Consider the following 22,366-nt stretch of genomic DNA (forward strand, 5'->3'; position numbering starts at 1 on the left):
ATCCAGGAGCTTGGGAGCAAAGAGCAAGAGACACTTTTGTTAATCTCATTAGCTTTGCAAGATACCCCTATTTTCTTCTGGGTCTATTACTCTGACCCAAGATGTCTTGGCCTAGTCACTTCAATTCAATTATAGTGATTTATGGCTCTAGGAATTGGACCCTTACCAAACCAAACAAACTTTTATGATAGCTAGGGTCTGGAGTATCTTCATAATCAAAGTGAATAAAGGTGTGAGAACTTTATTGTGAAAGTGGTTGGAGGGTAAGATGCATCACAAATTACTCCATCTACTGAGCACATGAAGTTGTTTATTTATATGGAGCATGATGTCCAAATCCCAGGATAAAGCCTCTTCTCATGAAAAGAGTGGAATTCATGATATGATAGGCAACCAAACCCACTTCCATCCAAAACTCCAACAAAAAAACAAAGAAGAAGATTTCATTGTTTTCTTTGTGAGATTAATTTTTCATTGTTTTAGTACGAGCCAAGCCAAAATGTCGGCCATGGTCGACATTAATAGATAATTTCAAAGACATTTTCAGTTATAAAACCACCTTTCTTGATCAATTCATTGATTGACTCCAAATATAGTCTTGCTTAGGAAAGGGTGATTGAAGACATCTACAGTCGAAAAATCCTCCTCAATGCCCAGTAAACTGCAAGGTTGTTCGGAGGCGAAGATGATTTTTACTAATGAAACTTTATTGAGAAATAAGTTCCGAAAATATAGTCACACTTACTAGTACTCAATAAAATTTGTAAGCATTAGATGAGAACTGATAGATCTGGGTTAATCCAGCTTAAAGTTGGGTAGGCTTAATATCACCTGCATTACCTCGTGCCTTTTTAGGTGTGAAGTCAAAAGGAAAGTTTCGTAAGAGACAGCAATCTTTTGTAGTGGCCAACAAACAGGGGCGTCAGGACTGGCGACTAAGGAAATCAACGGACTGAAGGATTCTATTCCCATTGGATTCCTTTTTGGTTACAGTCGGAAAAGAAATAGAAAGTCAAAAAGGATAAACGAAAATGCATTGGATTCTTCTGATGTATATTTGGTATCCCCTCTCGTCTACGGATTAGTTTCCTCCATACCTTAAATTAATTTGATCGTAGCATTAGATTCGTTTACAGCTTCCAGCTGCAGTTATTCTTACGATAAGAATCCACTTTCCAACCTCATCGTAGCATTAGAGAATGCTCGCAATGCAATAGCTACTACTGTCGGTGGTCAGACCTCGAACTGCAGAAATATACTGCAGTTGGTGTCCTGCCCACTTCCTGGAAGCTAAAATAATTCATCGGTTGAATAAAAAATAAAAATAAAAATAATAACTCTTTGGCAGCCAGTAGGGCTGTAAACTATTGGTGTGAGATCAGCTAAATAAAATTGAGTACCAACCATAATTTGGAGTTAGATCTTAATCGCCCTCCTTATGTACAATAATCAACAATATTTGGGTATGTAAAGGTTGATTACGTGCTTTTACAAACATCCAAACATATATTTTATATATATATATATATATTTGAACCACTATCCATCTTGACGATTTAGTTTGTATATAAAATGCAAAGTAATTTATATGAGTATTATTGGGTACCTCGTAGTCTTCAAGTTACGCATGATGCCTCGTTTGGTAAAAGAGAACTAGAACTAGATAGTCTATAGCGAAGTGCCCTTCCCTCCTTGCTACTCTCTACTGGAAAGAAATTGTTAATAACTCAGTCTATAAATGGCGTCGTACTTGGATCAAAGTTTCCTATGACTCATGCAGCTGGTATAGTAGTAGGAATCAAATTCTCCTCTCTCATGCATTATTATCTATTCTCTCTCTATCAATCATCATTGCCTCTCTCTCTCTCTCTCTCTCTTCCAGTTGCTTCTTCCTTCCGCAATTATCTACAACTACCTCCAATTGGACCCCATCCTCTTTTCTCTGCCTCCCTGTCTTCCCATCTCCTTGTCTCCCAATTATAGCTAGCCTGTCCTCTGGGCCCAGTGAGAGCATGAGGAAGACTTGGCCATAGCCGTTATAAAGCACTGGAAACAGACAGATATAGAGAATTGTGGGGGGGAGAGAGTAGGTGAGTAGGAGCAAGCAAGAGTCTTCTCTCTAAGTCTCTTTTCCTCTCATACTGTTAGTTGATTCATTTCTGGAGAGAGACAGTGGAGGTAATGGCATTCCAGGGAACCACAACGAAATGCACTGCGTGCGTGAAGACTGTCTACTTGGTTGATAAGCTCACAGCTGATAACCGAGTCTACCACAAGGCCTGCTTCAGATGCCACCATTGCAAAGGGACCTTGAAGGTACAAGCCTCATCGTTTCTTCTTCCTCTGTTAAGATCCCTCAATCCCTCACCATGTAATCTCTTTCCCTGAGACTTTAATCTGGATAGTTACCTTCACTTGCGGAAGTTTGGTGATGTATTTCCTCTCTTTCATTCAGATGTCCTGCTGTTTAATTTGAGTACAGAAGTAAGCTTATTGGGAAACACTTCCTATCAGAATTATCTGGTTCTATATATAATGTAATCAAACGAGCCATGTTAAAAACTGGCTTCTGACTCTATCTATAGTAACTATTAATCTGTCATGGTAGCTTAGGCCCTTTAATTCATAAAATTGTGATAAAAAGTTCATCGATAAATACTTGTGTATTATCCTTATGAAGAGATTAGTATGATAGTATCATTTCAACTTAAAAGTGAAGAGAATCATATAACCTCAAGCATCATTAGCAGATACAGAATTGAAAAAGAAAGGAAATCTGTAACAATCTGTCAGACTATGAATGAGATTTTATATGTATCCTTGACAATTTTCTTTTGCAGCTTGGAAATTATAATTCTTTCGAGGGAGTTCTGTACTGCAGGCCTCACTTTGATCAGCTCTTCAAAATGACTGGAAGTTTGGATAAAAGCTTCGAGGGTAACTATATTCATGCTTACCTTATGATACACCATTCCTTCCAGGTGTCGTATAAGTTTCTTCCTTGGTTTAGGTACCCCAAAGGTTGTCAAACAGGGGAAAATTGTCGATAATGAGGTACAACTTCTGCTCGACATTCTCTCATCACTTGGCTATGGTTCTAGATCTCTTTCTATAGCTTAGATTAACTCATGTCACCTCTTCAGTGAGAAATATAATAGCATACTATTATTTTATGCATGACGCTGATTTGAGACTTGGCAGAATGCTAACAAAGTCTTGAGCGCATTTGCTGGCACCAAAGAGAAATGTTTAGTATGCAAGAAGACGGCGTATCCAACAGAAAGGGTACAGTTCAATATTATAATTGTAGTTGCTATTTATTCTCATCTAACTTTAACTCTTCCATGCTTCATGGTTCAACAAATGCAAAGTGCAAACACATACATTTAGGTCAAAGTAAGGGTGCCAAAATGTGTTATGGTTGATCTTTAATTAAGAACCTATTCTGCCATTCACTATATGCAACTGGAATGATATAAAACCAAATTAACTGGGCTGAATGCTTCGAAATGGTTGTAGTAATGAATTAGAAAAAGCAACTTGGTTGTAGTGATGCAAACCCCTAACTGAAACACCTTCATTGTAATTCTTGAAAGGCCTTTAAACACTATACCTTAGTACAACTTGGTCTCCTATAATTTTAATTTTAGGTATAACATACTATTGAAGATTATGCCAATTCCAACATCTATATCCTCTACAGGTGACAGTAAATGGGACTCCATATCATAAAGCCTGCTTCAAATGCACTCATGGAGGATGTGTCATCAGCCCTTCAAACTATATTGCACATGAGGGAAAGTTATACTGCAAGCACCACCACATCCAACTATTCAAAGAGAAAGGGAACTACAGCCAACTTGAGAGTGAGGCAGCAGCAAGTGCAGAAGCATCAGAGGCTTAATTTATGTTTAGATGGCATATGCATGTTTCCCACTTATCTCCTCACAAATGGTAATATCTGAATATGGGAAATAAAAAGTTCACTCTGATGGACAAATTCTAGTCACAGCATGTAAAATTTCACTCGTGGAGCATCTTGTGAGATGTGCTGATGTGTATTTTCCTATCTGCCTACCTATCTATATATATCTACCTAACTATATATATGTTTGTGTGTTTGTGTGGAAAGAGAACTGGGAAATCCTAAACCTAACTTATGTAGTCTGCTATACCATAGTCGTGTTAAATTGCATATGATTAATGTCTACCTAACAGTTGATTGTCAGGTCAAGCATAAGGTAGAAAATGAAAACAGGTCACCATGAATGAAAAGGGATTGAATCTAGTGAACTACAGATGACTGGAGAATAAAACAAGGCAACAAGATGTGAACTGCAGGTAACCATCTGCCACACTGAGAACAGTTTTTCATTAGTTTTCTGTGAGCTTTAAGGAGAGGAAACAAGGGGAATGAAGACATTTAAGGGAAAATTTTGAAAAAAGAACATAAGATGCAATAGAAGTGAAAACAGATGGATAGTAGGATCTATATTTTGAGTCCGGATACGGATTCGATAACGAATATTAGACAGATAACAAAATCTAAAATAATATTCTAAACTAAACGGATACAAATAATTTTCGGCTAAAGGGTCGTATCTTAAATAATGCAGTTCAAATTTTAAACGAATTATTTGAGACAATTAACACAAAATATTTAGAGTTAAAAAAATAAATCTGTTGCATGTCAAATACATATATAATTAATAAAATCAATCTCTACAAATAATATAGAATACATTATTAGTAACAATATCAATATTTATTTAAACAAGCAAACTAAAAATTGTAAATCATTCAAAAAATATTCAGGTAAACGGATATCCGATATCCGTATCCGAGCTTATTATTCATATTGAATCAATATCTAAGTTTTTCTTCAAAAATTCTATCCGTATCTGCGTTGAATAGAAATTTTTTACCCAAATTGGGTCAGATAGTGGGTCAAGTTGGAGTTAATTCGACCCATTTTCATCCCTAGATGTAGGGCATGGTTAAAGAACATGTCCTCTTCAAGTTAATGCATACAGTATAAAATCTTGCAGATATCTTTAGAAATAATACCCACTGCATTTTCCAGATCTGACTGCATAGGCCATCCACAACTAACCTATGGAAACATCAAGAGAGAGCAAACAACTACTCCTATGCATCTTCTTGAAGTAGGGGATGACTGTTATATGTGGCTAGGTGCATCTCAAGCTAATAGTGGATTAAGAAGTATAATGACGGAATGAAGTTGCATTTACAAGTTACAAGCAATTAATCTTATATGAATGATCAATTTAATCTTTAGTATTCTAACACTCCCCTTGCGTTTGCACACAGATGTTAGCATTCTAGACTTTTAATCCACCACACATCTGTTCTCAAGTATTTTAACGAAGTCCAAGATATTGTTTTGAAGTAGATGGCGGAAATTTTCTGTTCAAGGGACAGACTGGTTTGATGGTATTCGCCCTTGGGAGCTCCTGCATTCCTAACATGTGAACTCAATGATTTCTCTAAAAGGTTATAATTTATTCAGAATGGTGGGATTCTGATGAAGTAAATCTCTTTTTATCCTAGTTAGAGCCAGAATATAGTACCTCTAACTAATGATGTGTCTATATAAATTTGTATGAAATTGCAGTCACCATACTCATTGTATTTCTCCTTAAGTAGCACTACTGACCTTTCATACAGGTTTTGATACACTCTGATTCTCTGAACCTACCTTCATAATCCAAAAATAACCAATTTAGTATCTTAGCATTGTTCCCTATCTTTGGACCACCAGACGTGACACCTCCCAACCAATGCTTACAGATGCAAGGCCGTCAAAAACAATTTCAGATACACCGAAGACGGATTTATCTGCCTGATTCACAATCAAAAGATTAGTAACAATGGTGTCACATATTATGTTTCAATTTGCTCTTATAATAAGTGTCACACTTGAAGTTGACAAACAATGACCATGGAGTTCTGAAGCACACATTAAATGTCCCGTGTCAGTAGTATCTTTGTTTGTCTTTTTGTGCATACATTATCATTGTGATCCTTTTAGTATAGCTTCACTAAGGGGTGAATTTGAAACCACCCATTGGCTGGCCAATTCAATGACGTCGGCTTATACATGCATCGATTGAGTCCATATCCAGTGATGCAATATTTTCAGCTGGTTAGATTGTATCAGATGATGTTGATTCATTGACCCTTTGCTCAGTTTGGGCAAATCATAGGAACTCATAACATATCACAGAATTTATCAAATCAAACTTTATTTTTTCTAAATAAACTTCCTAATTATAAATAATAATCTATAGATGGCAATATGGCATTAATACTACATTTAATGTTTCAAAGATAAACAAACTAATATTAAGCATAATATTATACATCAGTATATAACTAATCAAATAGAAAAAATTGTATTGCACCTTATATGTGTTATATACATATTTAACTATATGCTAAGTAATATGATATCTACATTATTGAGTATTAACATCTTAAGTCTATATATTATTTCCTATTCTATTTTCAGTATTTTGAAAACTATAATATCTACAATTGTAAAACTATCACTATATAATTGTATCTATAGTCTTCAAAAAAAAAAAAAAAAAGAAGGCATATCTTAACATTCATGTAATCTGCCCTTACTTACCAACAATAAAGACAAAAGGCATAGAAGAAAATAGATCAAATAGACCTTAATATAGGTCGAAATTTAGCAACTTTATTTCCTCTTCTCTTTTCTTCCTTAAAGTTACTTCTAGACCTAGTCCTATACAATAAAGGTATGTCTTCCATTTAATTAAGAGCTTACTACAACTGAGGTAAGCCTTTGGTAGCTACTATTTTATTAGCTATAGGGATCTTTTTCTTCCATTTAGCTCCATTTTGACTTCTATGTGCAACTTTGTAAGTGTTAAATTTCCACTTTTTATCAAGTCATGCTGCAGAAATATATTTTACCCCATTAGACTTATACCTAAAATTATTTTATCCTCTTATACTAGAAAGCCTTACAAACCGGTCTCTATACTTATGACTAAAATGAGACCATTAAAATTTTCATCCAACTTAATTAAACGTAAAAAAATTACCATAAGACTTCTAGCTCACCTCACTTCAGCTCCTTTATTCTCTAAACCATCACCTTACTCGCCGTGGAAACCACCCGACCACTCTCTCTCCTCCTCCACCATACTCTTCTCCTTAGTGGAAGAAAGGAGGAAAGTGGTGATGAGGAGAATAGAGGGAGGTGAGAAAGAAGAGAGGTTTTTTTTATTGTTGTTTTTAGGGTAAGAAAGAAAATGAGAATATTTTGGTCCATAAAATATAAAAAATTAAAGGAAAAATTAATTATGGAAACCATTTGGGTAGGTTCAATTAAACCCTCATTCACTTATGGAATAGGAATAGGCTTATTTTAGAATAAACCTTCTTATTCTGATATAATAACTAAACAACTTATCTCATTCTGATACAATAATTCATCATTCTCTCTCATCTTATTCTATACAACTTTTAAAAAATAATTTGATAATAATTCATAATTACTATTTTACTCCTAGATTAGACAATACGTAATTACACATCACCTCAGCTACAGTTAAGATTCCCTCTCTCCTTTATCTCCTCTTAAATACTAGTCATCTCAGCTATGGTTTAGATTTTCTCTCTCTTCTATCTTTTCTTTTAAGTATTGGTCATCTAAGCTAGATTCCATCTTTTTTTTACTAGTAAATTCTGCAAAAATTAAATTAAAAAAATTAAGCCTGCACTTTTTCCCACAATGCAAGCTTATAACCCCGTATTACCCTGTAGTGTTCTTAATTTCTCGTAATGCATGGTTATTTTATATAGAGTGCTGAATTATTTTCCCACAGTACAAGCTTATAATCTCGTATTACCCCACAGTATCTCTTTACATAGAATACAGGCTTATTTCCCCACATTACATCGTAGTGCTTTTTTATTTCCACTAGTGCATAGTTATTTTACATAGAGTGTTGAGTTATTTATCTGCAGTGCGAGCTTATAACCCCGCATTACCCTACAATGTGGACTTATAATCCGCATTACCCTACAGTGCATGGTTATTTTTTCATAGTGCAGGTATATAGAGTATCTTAAGTCTACAATTATAATAAAAAATAATATTATTTTAAAAAGTACTATTTACTGCTACTATTTTAACATACAAGGGTATTTTTATCATTTAGTTTAAAACATCACAAATTTCCAATTCATTTTTTCTTTAATATTTTAATATTAACTTTGTCACATCAAATATAATTATTACTCATTATACTAGTATTGAACTAAATATTAGAATAGCTTATATTAGTATTAGCTCTCTTATTCTGGTAATAAAAAATAAAATAGTAATACCTATTCTAGCCTTATTTCACAAATGAACACAGCCTAAGTTGGATGAAAATTTAACAATCTCAGTTTAATTATAAATATAGTGACTCGTTTGAAACTTTTTTTAGTACAGGATAAAATTAATTTTGAGCATAAGTACATAAAAGTAAAACATATTTAACCCAAAAGATTATTTCTCCACACTTGTCTCATTAAACTTGTCCAAACAATCTCAAATTATTTGATTACTCAAGCTTTTAGGATGCTACCCTTGGCATCACATCTTTTTCATTTCTGTTTTGCTTTTGATATCAGATTTGTAGCATGATAAGTCAGTTGTCATGCTTTGCTGTTTTCCTTTTTGGGTTTTGTTACTTTTTTACTTGTTCCATGATTCCAGAAAATTCAATAAATATAATTACTACTAAAAATCTTCATCGGACTTCTCTTTTCCTGAAAATTGTAAACCATCTTGTTACCACACTAACAAAGTTATTTCTAGATAATTGGGAAAGCAAACGAAAGTAGAACAATACAATGCCTAAAAAACACTTTTACTGATAACAGATAGGCCAGGAGATTTGTAGAGATCTTTTAATGGTCTTCTTTTCCCTAAGAAATATAGGGAAATGCACTGAGATCAAGAAAATAGTATATTTGAGACTGCATGAGTAGAGCATTGAGTGGGGAGTATCTTACTTCCATGTTAGACTACCTTGGAAATGTTATTGGATGTTCCTAGTTTCCTAAATGCTCACTTCTTGGAACTTAGAAGAACTTACATAGAGCGACCGAGGGCTGGGAGACAAGTGTTTTTTTTACATTTATTTATTTTTTTCCAGGGGGATCATAGACTATTGGATGAAAGCATAGATGAGATGTGTCTACTACTTCCAACAATATGCAAAGGAAGATGCATGTTCATTTATAACAAGGCATATCTATTTACATCAACATATATTGACTTAAATAATATATAGAGGAGATACAGATATGGAATTGCATTGAAATAGTTGTACAATGAAAAGTATGACTATAAAGAGATGCTGGAAGATGCATGTTTTTTCGTAAACAGTGCTAACACCCAACTAAAGTACCTGATAGCAAAATAGATTATCAGATAGCTGGACCAGCATGCTTCATTATGAAGCTCTCTTTTAGAAGCCCTGAAGCTAATATCAGGAGCTCCACCATCTCCAGTCCTGCAGCAGAGAGAGCATCTACTTTGTCGGATTTGGATGACAAATCAGTCGGTTCATATAGACTCTCATAAGTAATAACATCAGATGCATCGCCAGACCAACTGACAGGAAGCACACCGCCAAGAGCTGTCTTCACAAGGCTTGCTTCAGTAATTATACTGTTCAATGCTTCATATACACTCTCCATTGAATGAGCTGATTTGACATCATCATGTGCCTGTAATGCATATGAAATGCTTTACAAGAAGTCAACAACAACTACTTAATAGGTCATGTTGTTAAAAGGAAAAATATAAGTGAAACCAATAAGAATTAAAACAAATATGAAGATGCTTATGGTTGTAGATGCTAGAGCAGTTCTATGTTATTCGAACAAATACATGAAGCAACAATAATGGCCAAAAAGAGACAGGCTAAGAGTAATTATATTGAATAATTCATTATCATCCATTTAAAAATAAGGAAAGATCTGCATATGCATAGATGATAGACTTAAAACTTTAAGAGAAGACAGAAGATTTTTTCAGAAGCAAGAATTGAAAGAAACCTTCCCTAACTAAACTTGCTGAACAAGAATCAATTGCAAGCTAGGTTAGGCAAGTGTCATCATATGTACAGCTTTCCCTTCAGAAAAGATTGTGCAATATCAGAACTCAGAAGGTGCTTGACTTGAATGGTAGAACTACTTCAATATTTTGTTCAAGGAGCTCTTAAACAGTCAAACACGGTCTAAAACTTTGTTTCTCGACACAGAAAAAGAAAGACCTGAATATAATTAGCAAAAGAAAGACCTCTCCCAAACTATTTGTATTGCTTACAGCTAGGGGTGTAATTCAGCCGAGCTTTGTTCAAGTTTGAATTGAAATCAGTTTGAGCCTAACCCAAAATATCAAGCTTAAATTGATTAGATTCAGATCAAGCCTATTTCAAGCGTGAGCTGAGCCCAAGCCTATTTCGAGCTGCTTGATAAGTAGATTTAAGCTTATTCCAAATCAAACCTTATTCACTAAAAAATATAGATCACTAACATGATGTCTTTGTAGTTAGTGAAGTAAATTGACTCATAATTATACCAACCTGTAGGGCTAAGACATGCATTTCCTCGTGAAACCAACAAAACATTTGAGAGAGAGTTTGCAGCATCTCAACAAGAATGCCTCCATAACATGATTAAGGACTGAACCATGATATAATGAAAATAAAGCAAATGGTTTCCCTTATGTCTGACAAGTACAGCATGGATGTCAGACTACTGTACTAAATTATATGCATATGGTAGCAGTGACATATTCAAATTTTCCAAGAAACGAAAACAAAAGTGAAGAACTAACCTTCAAAAGTAGAATATGTAGTCTATGAACTGAAGAAGTGAGGTGTTCCATGTTTGCTATGCTTTCTTGAAGGGCGGCATTCTCAATTTTTAACCTTTAATAGAGTAAAACAATGAGCAAAATCATCTCCACATCTCAGCATTATCATAAATTGGAGTCAGAATTTACCTCAATAGTACATGCTGGAATAGTAGCTAGGATTTTTCTATGCAGGAATACAAAATTACAAAGAAATTTGTATTTAACACCCTACATTTTCAAATATTTGTTGTTCACCCAATATGTTTTGAATATTTGTAAATCACCCGGTACGTCTTACAAAATATTTGCATAACACACCTTGGGCTAGCTTTAAACTAAGATGGTCTAGGCAAATGGCGTATAAAAGGAATGATCAATCAAGATCAATATGTTGTCTACTAAAATGTCCTAATCTTCTTCTTCTTCTTTAGCCAAAAGAATGGCACATCAAAAATGTAACCAAGATGCTCACTAGTCGCTACCAAAATCTTTGCCTCACTATTGGTTTGAATCCCCCTCTCTTCTCCAGTATTCAAGAAAGAATAGAAAACCCAAAGGCTAAAATCAAAATAAGGAGGTGGATTTAGGTTAAGGGTATTTTGGTAATATCCTTAGATAGCTAAACTGTGAGTCTAGTTGAGTTCAATTAATGGATCTAACAATAGGGTATGTTCTACAAATATTTATAAAATGTAAGGTATGATTTACAAATATAAAAATGTAGTGTGTAAATCACAAATACGTTAAAAGGTAGAGTATTAAATGCAAAATTTTCTGAATTATATAATTACAACTTTAAAATATACAAACAAATTGTCAAAATTACTAATTACTAATTACTAGATCTCAGACGCTTCTTGGTCTTACACGTATGTTCAATTTCAAAAGTGGGTCTCCTAATAAATGAAATTTAAAGGCAGTGTGCAATTGCCAAAGGTTCCTTCTTGGGATCTGGAAAACAGTATCTCTTTTGTAAAAGATTTAACATTTGTCCACCTCAAAATGTGGATTTTCCAATCTCGAGGGGATTGTGGCTAGAAATCTTTTACCAAAAAATTAACATCTTGTATCTCTGTCTCCCCCTCATTATCTCTCTCTCTCTCTCCAAGTCAGAATATGGCTAGATATATTTTTAGCAAATAATTAGCATATCTTCCTCCCTCTCTCTCATATTGTTGCATACTTGCATCACTCCCAAAGCTTCTCCACTTTATAATGTATCAGATTTATTAGTATTCATCATCCTATGTCATCAAATGAATCTTGAGCGAATATAAAACAAATAGAGGAAAAGATTTCAGTGCCATATATGGTAGCAATTAATACAACATATCACTACTAACCTTGCGAGATCTACAGAATATTCATCCGTTCTAATGGTGGGTCTATTCCTTTCAGAGCTTTCCTGCACATCCGTCTCATACTGGCTAAGATCCTTTCTTATCCACCGGTTTAAGTACGTCTTTTTGAAAAGACTCTTCAGTTTCCCTTCTTGCTCATGGGCACCAATGCTTCGGACAGGCTCAACAGCATTGTAATTGCCATATTTCCTAGAAGTTTGCCAAAGGTTAATCTAATTCTTATGCCTATTCAAGCAGCATTAGTTATGCATACAAGCAAATAAAATCCTGAGAGAAGCAACTGCCCCTAAAGCATAGATATCAGACAAGTAGAAGTGTAGAACATGTAAAACCAGAAGAAGCAAACATACATGATGGAAACTGAAGAATTTGCTAACAGTCTAAAATTGGTCAGTAGTCATCGAATCTCCAGTATTCCTTTCGATGCTTACTGCTTTTGCTAATTATCCTCAATCATTGTGACAGACATCAGATACTTTAACCTTTTAGAAGTTCTGATTTTCATGGACCCAAGGTTCCTAATACCGTGTCCATTTAGCAATCTTAGGCATTTTACAGATCATTTCCCAATTTACTAAACCAGCAATGTATGGCATCATAGCATTCTTTACAAATTATGGTTAGTCTGATGTTTATTAGTGTTGATCAGTAATATCATGTAGAGTTCTTGTGAAAATAAAAGTAATGTGTCAAAGAGGTATTAATTGAGGGAATTGATAATTAGATGAGCCTCATCTTCTTCCTTTTATTCTATACTTCAAAAGAGCCTTAAAATGAGTTCTACTCTTCAATCTAGATTCTCCTTTTCAGGAGAACCAAATTAAAGGGGAAAAAAACAGATCCAGAAAGCTTGACGGTTTAGTATTTAGGATTAGGGTCTTAAGGTTTAGGGTTTAGGGTTTAGGCAAGGAGCGAACTCGGGTAAATATGGTCTCCTTGATCCTCACCCGAGCCAATGTATGAGTGGCCACCCAAAAGGGTAATATAACACAACATATGTAGAGTAAAAATTATCTAAGTCCATGTTTAGCTCCTACCTTTCCTCTAATTTTTTTCCATTATGTTTTAGGTCCTCATTCCGGTGCTTCTTAGACTCTCTAATGCTTCAAGCTATTCTAAGATTAATCTGTCATGGTGATCAGTTAGAATATTTTAATTGCAAAAGTGATAACCGGTGTCATCACCGAGATTCCAAGTATCAGAATCAGGATTGGGATCGGCCATCCAAAAACGACACATATTGGCCGTATCGGCCGTCTGTATCAATTTATATTTTAAAATAATTTTTAAATATAGAAAATTTCTAAAATTTTAAATAATAAAAATAAGATATAAATATAAATTATTCATATATAAAATCTAAAAACCAAAAAATAAATATTATTTTCTCAATCTCTATCTCTTTTTCTACTGCTCACACTTTCTCTCCCTCTCATATAAATAAAAAAAATCTCTTCCTCACTAACTCTCTCTCACTCTCTCACTCTCTTATTAATTTTCTCTTCTAGTAACTCGCTCTCTCTCCCACTAACTCTCTCTCTTATTAACTCTCCCATTGCCTCTCTCTCTCCCACTACCTCTCTCTCTCCCTCACTGACTCCCTTCTCTCGATCTCTCTCTCTCTCCAATTCACTCTCCTCTCTCTCTCCCCCACTAACTCTCCTTCTCCCTCATCGACTCTCTTTTTCTCTCGGTCTCTCCCTCTGCGATTCCCCTCTCTCTCTCTCTCTTGATCTCTCGATCTCTCCCTCTTCGATTCTTCTTCGGCGATGCTTTTTTGACAAGCTTCGACAATATATTTTCTCTTTTTCTCTCTCACTCCCTCCAACGAGCTTTCTTTATCTCTTACTCTCCTCTCTCTTTCTCTCTTTTTTTTCTTACTCTCCTCCCTCTCTTTTTCCCTTTCTCTCTCCCGATTTCGATCGGTTTCAACCAATATGGCCAATCCTAACCTGAAACGAGCCGGGTATCGACCGATACCAGACCGAGCCCTATGGCCAATCTTGATCCGTTTCAGCCAATCCCACTTGAGATCGGTCAAAACTTGAAACTATGGTCATTGTACTTCTTTTCTTTATTTGTTAGAATAAAAGTTTTTCTGAATTTTTTGGCACTACATATGTGTCATCTACTTCTTTCTTCAGATTGCATTTCCAAGTTTGCTCATATTTGGGCACTATGCTTGACAAGCTTTCTTAGTGGGTTAATATCCTTATTATTTAATTAATTGATGTCTAGTCAATAACTGGTTACAGAAGAGCAGAACAAAAGTTAATTCTCTCATCCACATCTTATATGCGACCCTAATAATGGACATACATCAAAAGCAGCAAAGAATAGATAATGCATAAGGTCCTTTCACAATTATACCACTTATATAACAGATACCCTGTCAAAACTAGAAAAAAATAAATAAATAATAATAATAATAATAATAATAATAATTGGAGGTTGAGAGAGGAGGGTGCACGTGCAGCCCCTCCCTTCTTCCTCTCCGGCACGCGACGAAGCGCAGAACGAAAAAACAAAAAATTTCATCTAATCCGAATCGGATTAGATTTGATCCTCTTCTAATCTATAAATTAAAAACTCTAATCCCCTCTCTCTCTGCTTAACCATCTCAACCCCCCCTTTCTCTCTCTTCTTCTTCCCCTCCTTCGTTTTCTTATCTTTTCTCACCGTCAGAATTGCGATGAGGGTTCAGCCCGTCGGAGCATCGTCGGAGGAAATTGGGACCACCACACTCCTCCCCGGTGAGCCCTCTCTCATCTCTCTAGTTTAGTTTAAATTTAAAGAGGTAAATTAGAAATACCTAATTCGTGGAATTCGGCTTCGTCAGCAAATCAGGTTGGCCAGCGGCTTCGGGTCGCAACCGCATCGTCACCGAAAGCTTCGTGCTCCAAGCCAGTGTCGGTGATGTCTTCTAGGGAGCCCTCGTGACCCCAATCGAAGTCGGCCTCGACGTCGGTTGTCAGTGGTGAGTTCTCTACCTCGCGAGGACAACGGCACCGTGTGGGTGTTGGGAGCTAAGGGTGTGCGTCGGCCGGCGAACCGTCGCTGCGATGGCCGCCGGCATCTCCCTTTCTCTCTCTTTTCCTCTCTCTCTTTTCCTTTCTCTTTTTTTCTCTCTCCCTCTCTCTTCGGCTTGGCGAAGACAGACTCGGGCAACTGAGTCTAGTCTTCTCCCTTTTTATTTTTGGATTCGGGTCGGGTTGGATCCGAATTCAAGGAATCCGACCCGGTTCCATTAGTTAATTGGATTGGGCCTTGGGCCCAATCCATTTAGGTGTTAGTTGGGTAGGCTGCGGGCTAACTGCAGCCCAACCCAACTGATTTGGGCTTATTTTGGCTCAAATTAATAATTATTGAGTTAAATTGTAGAAAAATTTTAATATATTTTTTAATTAAAAATGTTATTGTTATTTATTATTAAAGGTGGTGGTTTTTAGCACGTGAGCTAGAGATTTGAGATTTAGTTGTCTTGCTTAGACTCAGGTGAGTGGGTTTACTCACATATTTATTTTATTATATTTCGTACCTTCATCGGACCATGTAAATTTTCTGTGTGCAAATTATTTATTTTATCCATACGTGCAAAATTTAATTGTTATATTTTCTATGTGCATTTAATCATTACACTCAGTGCATCACTATACTTTGTATAAATATTGAAATTAGTGAAAAGAAAAACGAGACTAGTATTGGTACGACTTAGAGAACACTCCCGGTATAAATCGCTTGCGATTTTCCATGGTGACAAGTCTATCTGGAAGTCCAAAGGAAAATCCTAAATCAGATCACTGCGGTGACTTTCTTAGGTGACTCTGGCGGGGTTAGAAAAAAGTCCTAGGATGAATGAGAAAATTTCCTAAGTGACTAATTTTTCTCAACGGTTAGAGAAAAAGACAGTATGTTGATCACAGGGTGATACCATCTGATGATCCTAACCGGATCAGTTATGAAGAAAAGTCTCGAACATCATCTTGAGGTTACTTCTAGTTGATATGGATCCACAGGGTTTAGACCCATTGAGACATATGACAGTATAAATATTGAAAAGATGTTAATATGTTGAAACCATGCAAGGTTACAAGTTGTGACTCTCTATTGTTATCATTGTTATTATTTAAATAGCATGTCTATTGCATATTGTTATGAATATTGTTGCTTCTAGTTTAATCTTTTTCAGCATTAAAATAATATAGAATTTATTTGGTTTTCGAGTGGATTCCACTCACTGAGCTATAATTGTTGGCTCATGGATTCTATTTTTGTATTTATTTATCTATCTCAGGTAATAGTCAGCGAGGCGACTGAGCGAGATGTACCCGGACTCTATCTCCACTTAGGATTCACCTATTTACTTTTTCGCTCTTTTAGATTTTATGCTATAAATTAGAAGTTTTATTTATTTAGTTTAGAGACTCAAAAATAATAATATTTATTTTATGTTTATTGCAATTAGTTTTAAATTTAATAAAACAGATTTTTATTTTATTTTTTTTTATTTTGCCATCATACACCTAGAAAGTATTAATAAGGCTTCATATATCTCAAGCATATTGAGATGCATAGCCGGTCATGATTCCTATTTCGGATCGTGACATACCCTTATGTCCAATTTCTTATAACACTAGTAAAAGAGATTAATTAATACACATGAATTTTATGTTATAGTGCCAGAGGGAATACAATTAAATAGTACACATGAATTTTATATTATAGTGCCAGAGGGAATACAATTAATTAGGACACATGAATTTTATGTTATAGTGCTAGAGGGAATACCAAAGAAAAACAATGTCTAATATGTTTTTCTTCAAAAAAAAAAATGGGATTAAAAAAAATCATACTCTTGCAACAGTTGATATTCTTGCTTTAGGTTTGCCAATTCAGTAAGAGCTTTTACCTTTTCATCAGTAACCTAATATATAAAAACTGGAATTAGTTGAAACGTTTGAGAGCAGTAAGCAAGCATATTGACTATTAAGCAAAAGAAATATGTAATTTTACCAAAACAGTCAAAAGCAAAGGTTTCAGATTTCAGATATATAACTTAAAAGTGACAATAGAATCACAACAAACTACTACAAAATAGTATTATAACCAAGAGAGTACATGTAAAAAAAACAAAAGAAACAAGCCCCAGTGAGAGAAGGATCAAAACTAGTAGATAAATCAACAAATGCCATATTGAGCATCTTGGTTCCAGTTAGTAACTCATATTCAAGTATTACATGATATGAGATTTTTGCTCAATTGATTATCCTAGGCATGATTCTATCTAATTTAAGATTCAACATCACGAAAAATAAGGAAATTGTCCTCTTTGACTACTTATTATAGTTGACATTAAGGTGTCAGATTCACTAAGTATATAACATTGGACCTGAAAAAAGAAGAATATCTGATACATATACTTATTTACGGTCTCAAGTTACTATAGCCATTATGACAATTTCGGTCAAGTTGCTATTATTGTGTTTATCATAGGACATGCCAGCCACGGGTTGGCATGATATATATGTGACAGGTGTCGTGCTGTGTCGAGCCTATGTGTCATCAGCACATTGGATGGTCCCAATATGATTGGAAAGCTATCTTTAAATTTGTTTTAGCGCCTAAAAATAGGTTTGCAGGATAAATTGAAGTCTTCTAGGCTTTTAGCACTGGATATTGCCGTAACACTTGCCAATTTCATATAATTACAATTTTTCATAAAATGTGGTTGATAAACAACACACCAGTTAAATTGTAATTTGATGATTTTCCCTAATTCCTTTTATTTATTTATTTTTCAAACTGTGGCAAATAACTTAACAAAAAAACTGAATTCTTGCTTCTATTTTGATATTTAAAGTGCAATTTGTATAGGTCAAGCACCTAAAGACAAAAAGAGTATTAGAAGAAATGAAATAGACCCCAAATCATGTCCTTTTTAGGTAAGATATGTACAATACCTAGTAAAAAGTGTTGGCATGGGCGGAGACAAGAACGTATTGCAATACTCTACCCGTACAGAATCAGAGCTAGTGGGACAATAATTAATTATTTGTAGGACCCTTACCTCAATACTTTGGTGTCCAAATGCTTGTTTCTTAATTTCTTTGCAAATTCCCTCCTATTTATATGTTCTCAGCATTTATTATGGGAAAAAAATCTCTACTCTTTCTCATTAATAGCATAAAGCCATAAATTGTACAATCTCTAAATAAGTCAACATATACTAAACAGTAACTGAGGAAGAAATTTGTCATAGTTTATCAAGAATTCATGTCCAGATACAACTGCAAGTAGTTTACAGTTATATCTCAAAGTAACTAAAGAGCTTCTTCCAGACATATTAGAATAGATACCCAAAAGTAACTGCAACCATGTGTTAAGCACCCAAGGGAAGAACCTCCACAATGCTGGGAAAAAGAGACAGCATAAATTTTATCCAGAGAATAGGAACCGTGAATACCAATACTTCTAAGCAGAGAAGAGAACAGGTGAACTACCTAATTATCTCCAAACAAGATATTTTAGTGCAATATACAAGGTCATTAAAAGCTCCTTTTACAAGATCATGACCACATTTTTCCGAAGCATAAGAAATTTGGGTACATGTGCAAGAGCTTCTAAAGAGATAAAATTAGTCACCAAACTGCATTAATATCAGAATAGATGTCATGACCTAAAATAGGAATCATGACCGATCATGTATCCCAATAAGTTTGAGATACATGAAGCCTTATCAGTTATTATCTAACTCCATGAATACCAATACTTCTAAGCAGAGAAGAGAACAGGTGAACTACCTAAGTATCTCCACACAAGATATTCTAGTGCAATATACAAGGTCGTTAAAAGCTCCCTTTATAAGATCATGACCAAATTTTTCCGAAGCATAAGAAATTTGGCTACATTAGCAAGAGCTTCTAAAGAGACAAAATTTGTCACCTAACTGCATTAATAACAGAATAGATGTCACGACCTGAAATAAAAATCATGACCAGTCATGTATCCCAATAGATTTGAGATCCACGAAACCTTATTAGTTATTATCTAAGTGTCTAACTCTATAATATAATGAAACTCAATTTATTTGATAACTTCAATTCAAAAACTTCCAAAGACATAAAACAGTTCAATTAATCAATGTCTTCTAAATATTACTCATGCAACATTTAACTTTTTAATCTAGAACTAAAAACCACAACTATAACTAAAAGTGTAAAGGCCGAAATCCTAAGGTGGAAGTAGAGTCCTGATGCCCATGTTTATTCGCCACGACCAGCATCTGAATATTAAAAGAGTTTAATGTGCTAACAAATTTAGCTCAGTGAGTGAATCCACGCAAAGGCTAGAGAATCATTCTTTACCTTATATGAGATATTAACCAAAGCTTAATAATTAATAACAATAGCCAATATGCTCATAATATGTAATAAGTATAAACCCCAAAGATGCAATTAACAAGTTATTATCATACTCTATTTCATAATTCAAACCTTCTCAATCTCAATGATGTCAACTGTCTCAGTTTTAAACTTTGCACATGGGTTCATATCAACTAGAAGTCACCTCAAAATGCACTCGAGTCTTTTTCTCATAATTAATTTGATTATGGCCACCATGAGATGTCACTATGTGATAAACATAGTGAGAGATTAGAGTCACCTCATGAAGATTTTTGATTTAGTTTGGAATTGTTCCCTAATCGCGTCAGAGTCATCTAAACGAATTATGTACTGATCAAAAATAAGCCTATCCTTTGACTTCAATGTAGACTTGAGTAACTATAAAGAGATACACGAAGAATATCTAGCATGTGTCTGTTCTTAAAATTCTACCAACCCAAAGCCAATATTTTATTGCACGAAGATCAACATTTCATAAACTAAAATATTGTACGAAGTAGAGTGTGACACAAAATACAACATAGCATAAAAAAAATGATAATGCACGAAGTATAATACTACACGAATAATAATACAAAGGAATATAGTATGAAATACAAGATGATAACTATGTGAGTAAATTCACTCACCTAAGATCCATGTGGAATAGCTTAACTCAATAACTAAGTGAAAACTCTTCATATACAATTTGTTTGGTGTTATTCGCTTAATCTGGCGACTCTCTGATGACCAACTCCGACAATGGTAGCTCCGACGAGATAAGGATCTTCTCTCATCTCAGTACTGTGGTGCTGCTACAGTACCATCCCGCCATTGTCTTCCTCTTTCTTTTCTTTTTCTTTTTCTTCTTTCTTTCTATGGATCTCTCTCAAATAAGACTTGACTGCTACAGTACTGACGACTTTATAAATGAAAATATAAGGATTCTAATCTCTTTTCTTAATTAAAGATCTATCTAAATAATAATAATTTGATTTAATCCAAATCCTAAAATATAAAGGATAAGAGTAAATCCCTCATTATCTAAATAATTATCGCTAATTATTCATTTATTTATTTATTTCTTGAAATTTTGGCTTGTTATAATAGACATTCTATACTTGGGCATTAGCATGTTTAAGACACACTGACCGATGGATCAAATTTGTGTTCCAAAAGAAAGATTCATATAACAACAGTATTACTTAATATATTGCAGCTCTACCATTGCAGTTCACTTTGCTGAGTACATAACAAAATTGGTCTCAAAAGTTACTGTACCCATCAACCTCTAACTAGATTTCATCTGTCACAGGAACCTCAAGTAGAAATATAATAGCTAAGTGATTGATACTTGTAATTCCATCCATTCTGTTTTATGCTACACACAGTCAAAGAAGAAAGAGAGAAAAGCAATTTTTCCACTCAGAGATGATCCTCAATTTATCTTTCAAAGTACATCAACGTATGTGCTTCAGTAATATCTCACCTTTAATAAGGAGCTAATCAAATGGATAAAGGAAGAAGACAATGAGAAAACAAAGTAGAAGATCATTGATCTCAGAGATAATCCCAAGACATCAGCAAAAGTTACACAAGGAATAAAAGATAAAATATACAACTGTTAGCTCGTCAATTCCTTAGTAAATAACAAGTTAAGCTATAAGAGAATGGTGGATTTAAGTCCTTTATACTTTATAGTATAGCACTCACCTGCAGATCTCAGCTTGAGACATTTTGATAGACCAAGGTGTGGATTTTAATTATATGGGTGGAGATTTTATAATTTAATTGACAAATAGGTATGGCAGGATTTGAACTAAAGACCTACTATGATACCATGTTAACTCACTCGACTTACTTTTACTGTACTTAAGTTTGGTTACCAGAAATTACGCATGTTCTATTTCTTTCTTGTGCATGCCATGATTTAATTTGTTAATATTTATGCCATGCCTAAATTCTCAATATGTTTATTGAAAGTTTAATGCAAGTGATACATAAGGTGGGTCACCTCTAGAATATTCTGAGTAGCGGAAATCTTTTATCAGTAAGTGCAGATAATATTTTTATAAGACAATAGCTGAAACAAGAAAGGTTAAAAGCACAACAAAACTCAAGAAAGATTATACTTACAGCAACCCTACCCTAGTAATTACCTTTGAAATACTTTAAAAAAAACAATGGAGTGGATAACCGTGTTGGGTAAATTGTAATTAGTGAGCAGAACGATCTCCACAGAAAAATGATAGAATAAACGGGATACAATAAACTATTCTAAGTTGTAAAAATTAACATTCGAAGATATAATTATCATGAATAAATGTTGGGTTAAAGCAAAATATAAGTAGAGAGTATCTTACAGTCTTAGTCTTACGAGGAGGAATGTAGAAAATGTTGGATGCAAGAATATTACCTGAAATAAGTTCCTTTGAAGTTCCTGAATCTTCTTTTGAAGAGCTTCATTCATATCCCTCTCCAGTAATTGTCTCTCTTCTTGCTGGGAGAGAAGCAACAGCGTTGCTACCTGCAGCAGCATACAAATCAACCAGATGAACAGTAATCTAATAAATCTTGGCCTCCCATAAAATCAAATAAGAGTTAATATAAAATTCCTTTGTGAACTAACCAGAGTATGTATAAGCTACACAAAATCAACATTTAGGACTTGTATCATCATTTTAACTTAGACACTAAGGACAAAT

The 22,366-nt window shown here is 34.5% G+C and overlaps 2 protein-coding genes across 9 annotated transcripts in view; one reads left to right on the plus strand and one right to left on the minus strand.

Annotated features, from left to right (window-relative positions):
• Positions 1-1,667: 1,667 nt before the first annotated feature.
• On the plus strand, positions 1,668-4,009 carry LOC140773025 (LIM domain-containing protein WLIM1-like). Its single transcript, XM_073115345.1, has 5 exons — positions 1,668-2,316; positions 2,841-2,937; positions 3,011-3,054; positions 3,202-3,285; positions 3,704-4,009. The coding sequence occupies exons 1-5, from the start codon at positions 2,182-2,184 to the stop codon at positions 3,902-3,904; spliced, it is 561 nt and encodes a 186-aa protein (XP_072971446.1). The 5' UTR covers positions 1,668-2,181; the 3' UTR covers positions 3,905-4,009.
• LOC140773024 (uncharacterized) overlaps positions 2,326-22,366 on the minus strand; it is a 36,685-nt gene continuing 16,644 nt past the window's right edge. For 4 of the 8 annotated variants that reach the window (XM_073115343.1, XM_073115336.1, XM_073115341.1 and 1 more), the window contains 5 exons: positions 22,078-22,188; positions 17,133-17,203; positions 12,262-12,468; positions 10,898-10,991; positions 9,305-9,783 (listed from right to left, as the gene is read on the minus strand). In XM_073115343.1, coding sequence (XP_072971444.1) covers positions 9,481-9,783; positions 10,898-10,991; positions 12,262-12,468; positions 17,133-17,203; positions 22,078-22,188 — 786 coding nt within the window. In that variant the 3' untranslated portion in view covers positions 9,305-9,480. Of the gene's footprint in view, positions 2,464-5,663; positions 5,864-9,304; positions 9,803-10,897; positions 10,992-12,261; positions 12,469-17,132; positions 17,204-22,077; positions 22,189-22,366 lie in introns of those variants that run through there. The other 4 variants (XM_073115337.1, XM_073115339.1, XM_073115338.1 and 1 more) reach the window with 4 other exon arrangements.

Source organism: Typha angustifolia, chromosome 13 (genome assembly GCF_048772165.1).
Source record: "Typha angustifolia cultivar Huaian chromosome 13, ASM4877216v1, whole genome shotgun sequence".
In the NCBI taxonomy this organism is placed as follows: Eukaryota; Viridiplantae; Streptophyta; class Magnoliopsida; order Poales; family Typhaceae; genus Typha; species Typha angustifolia.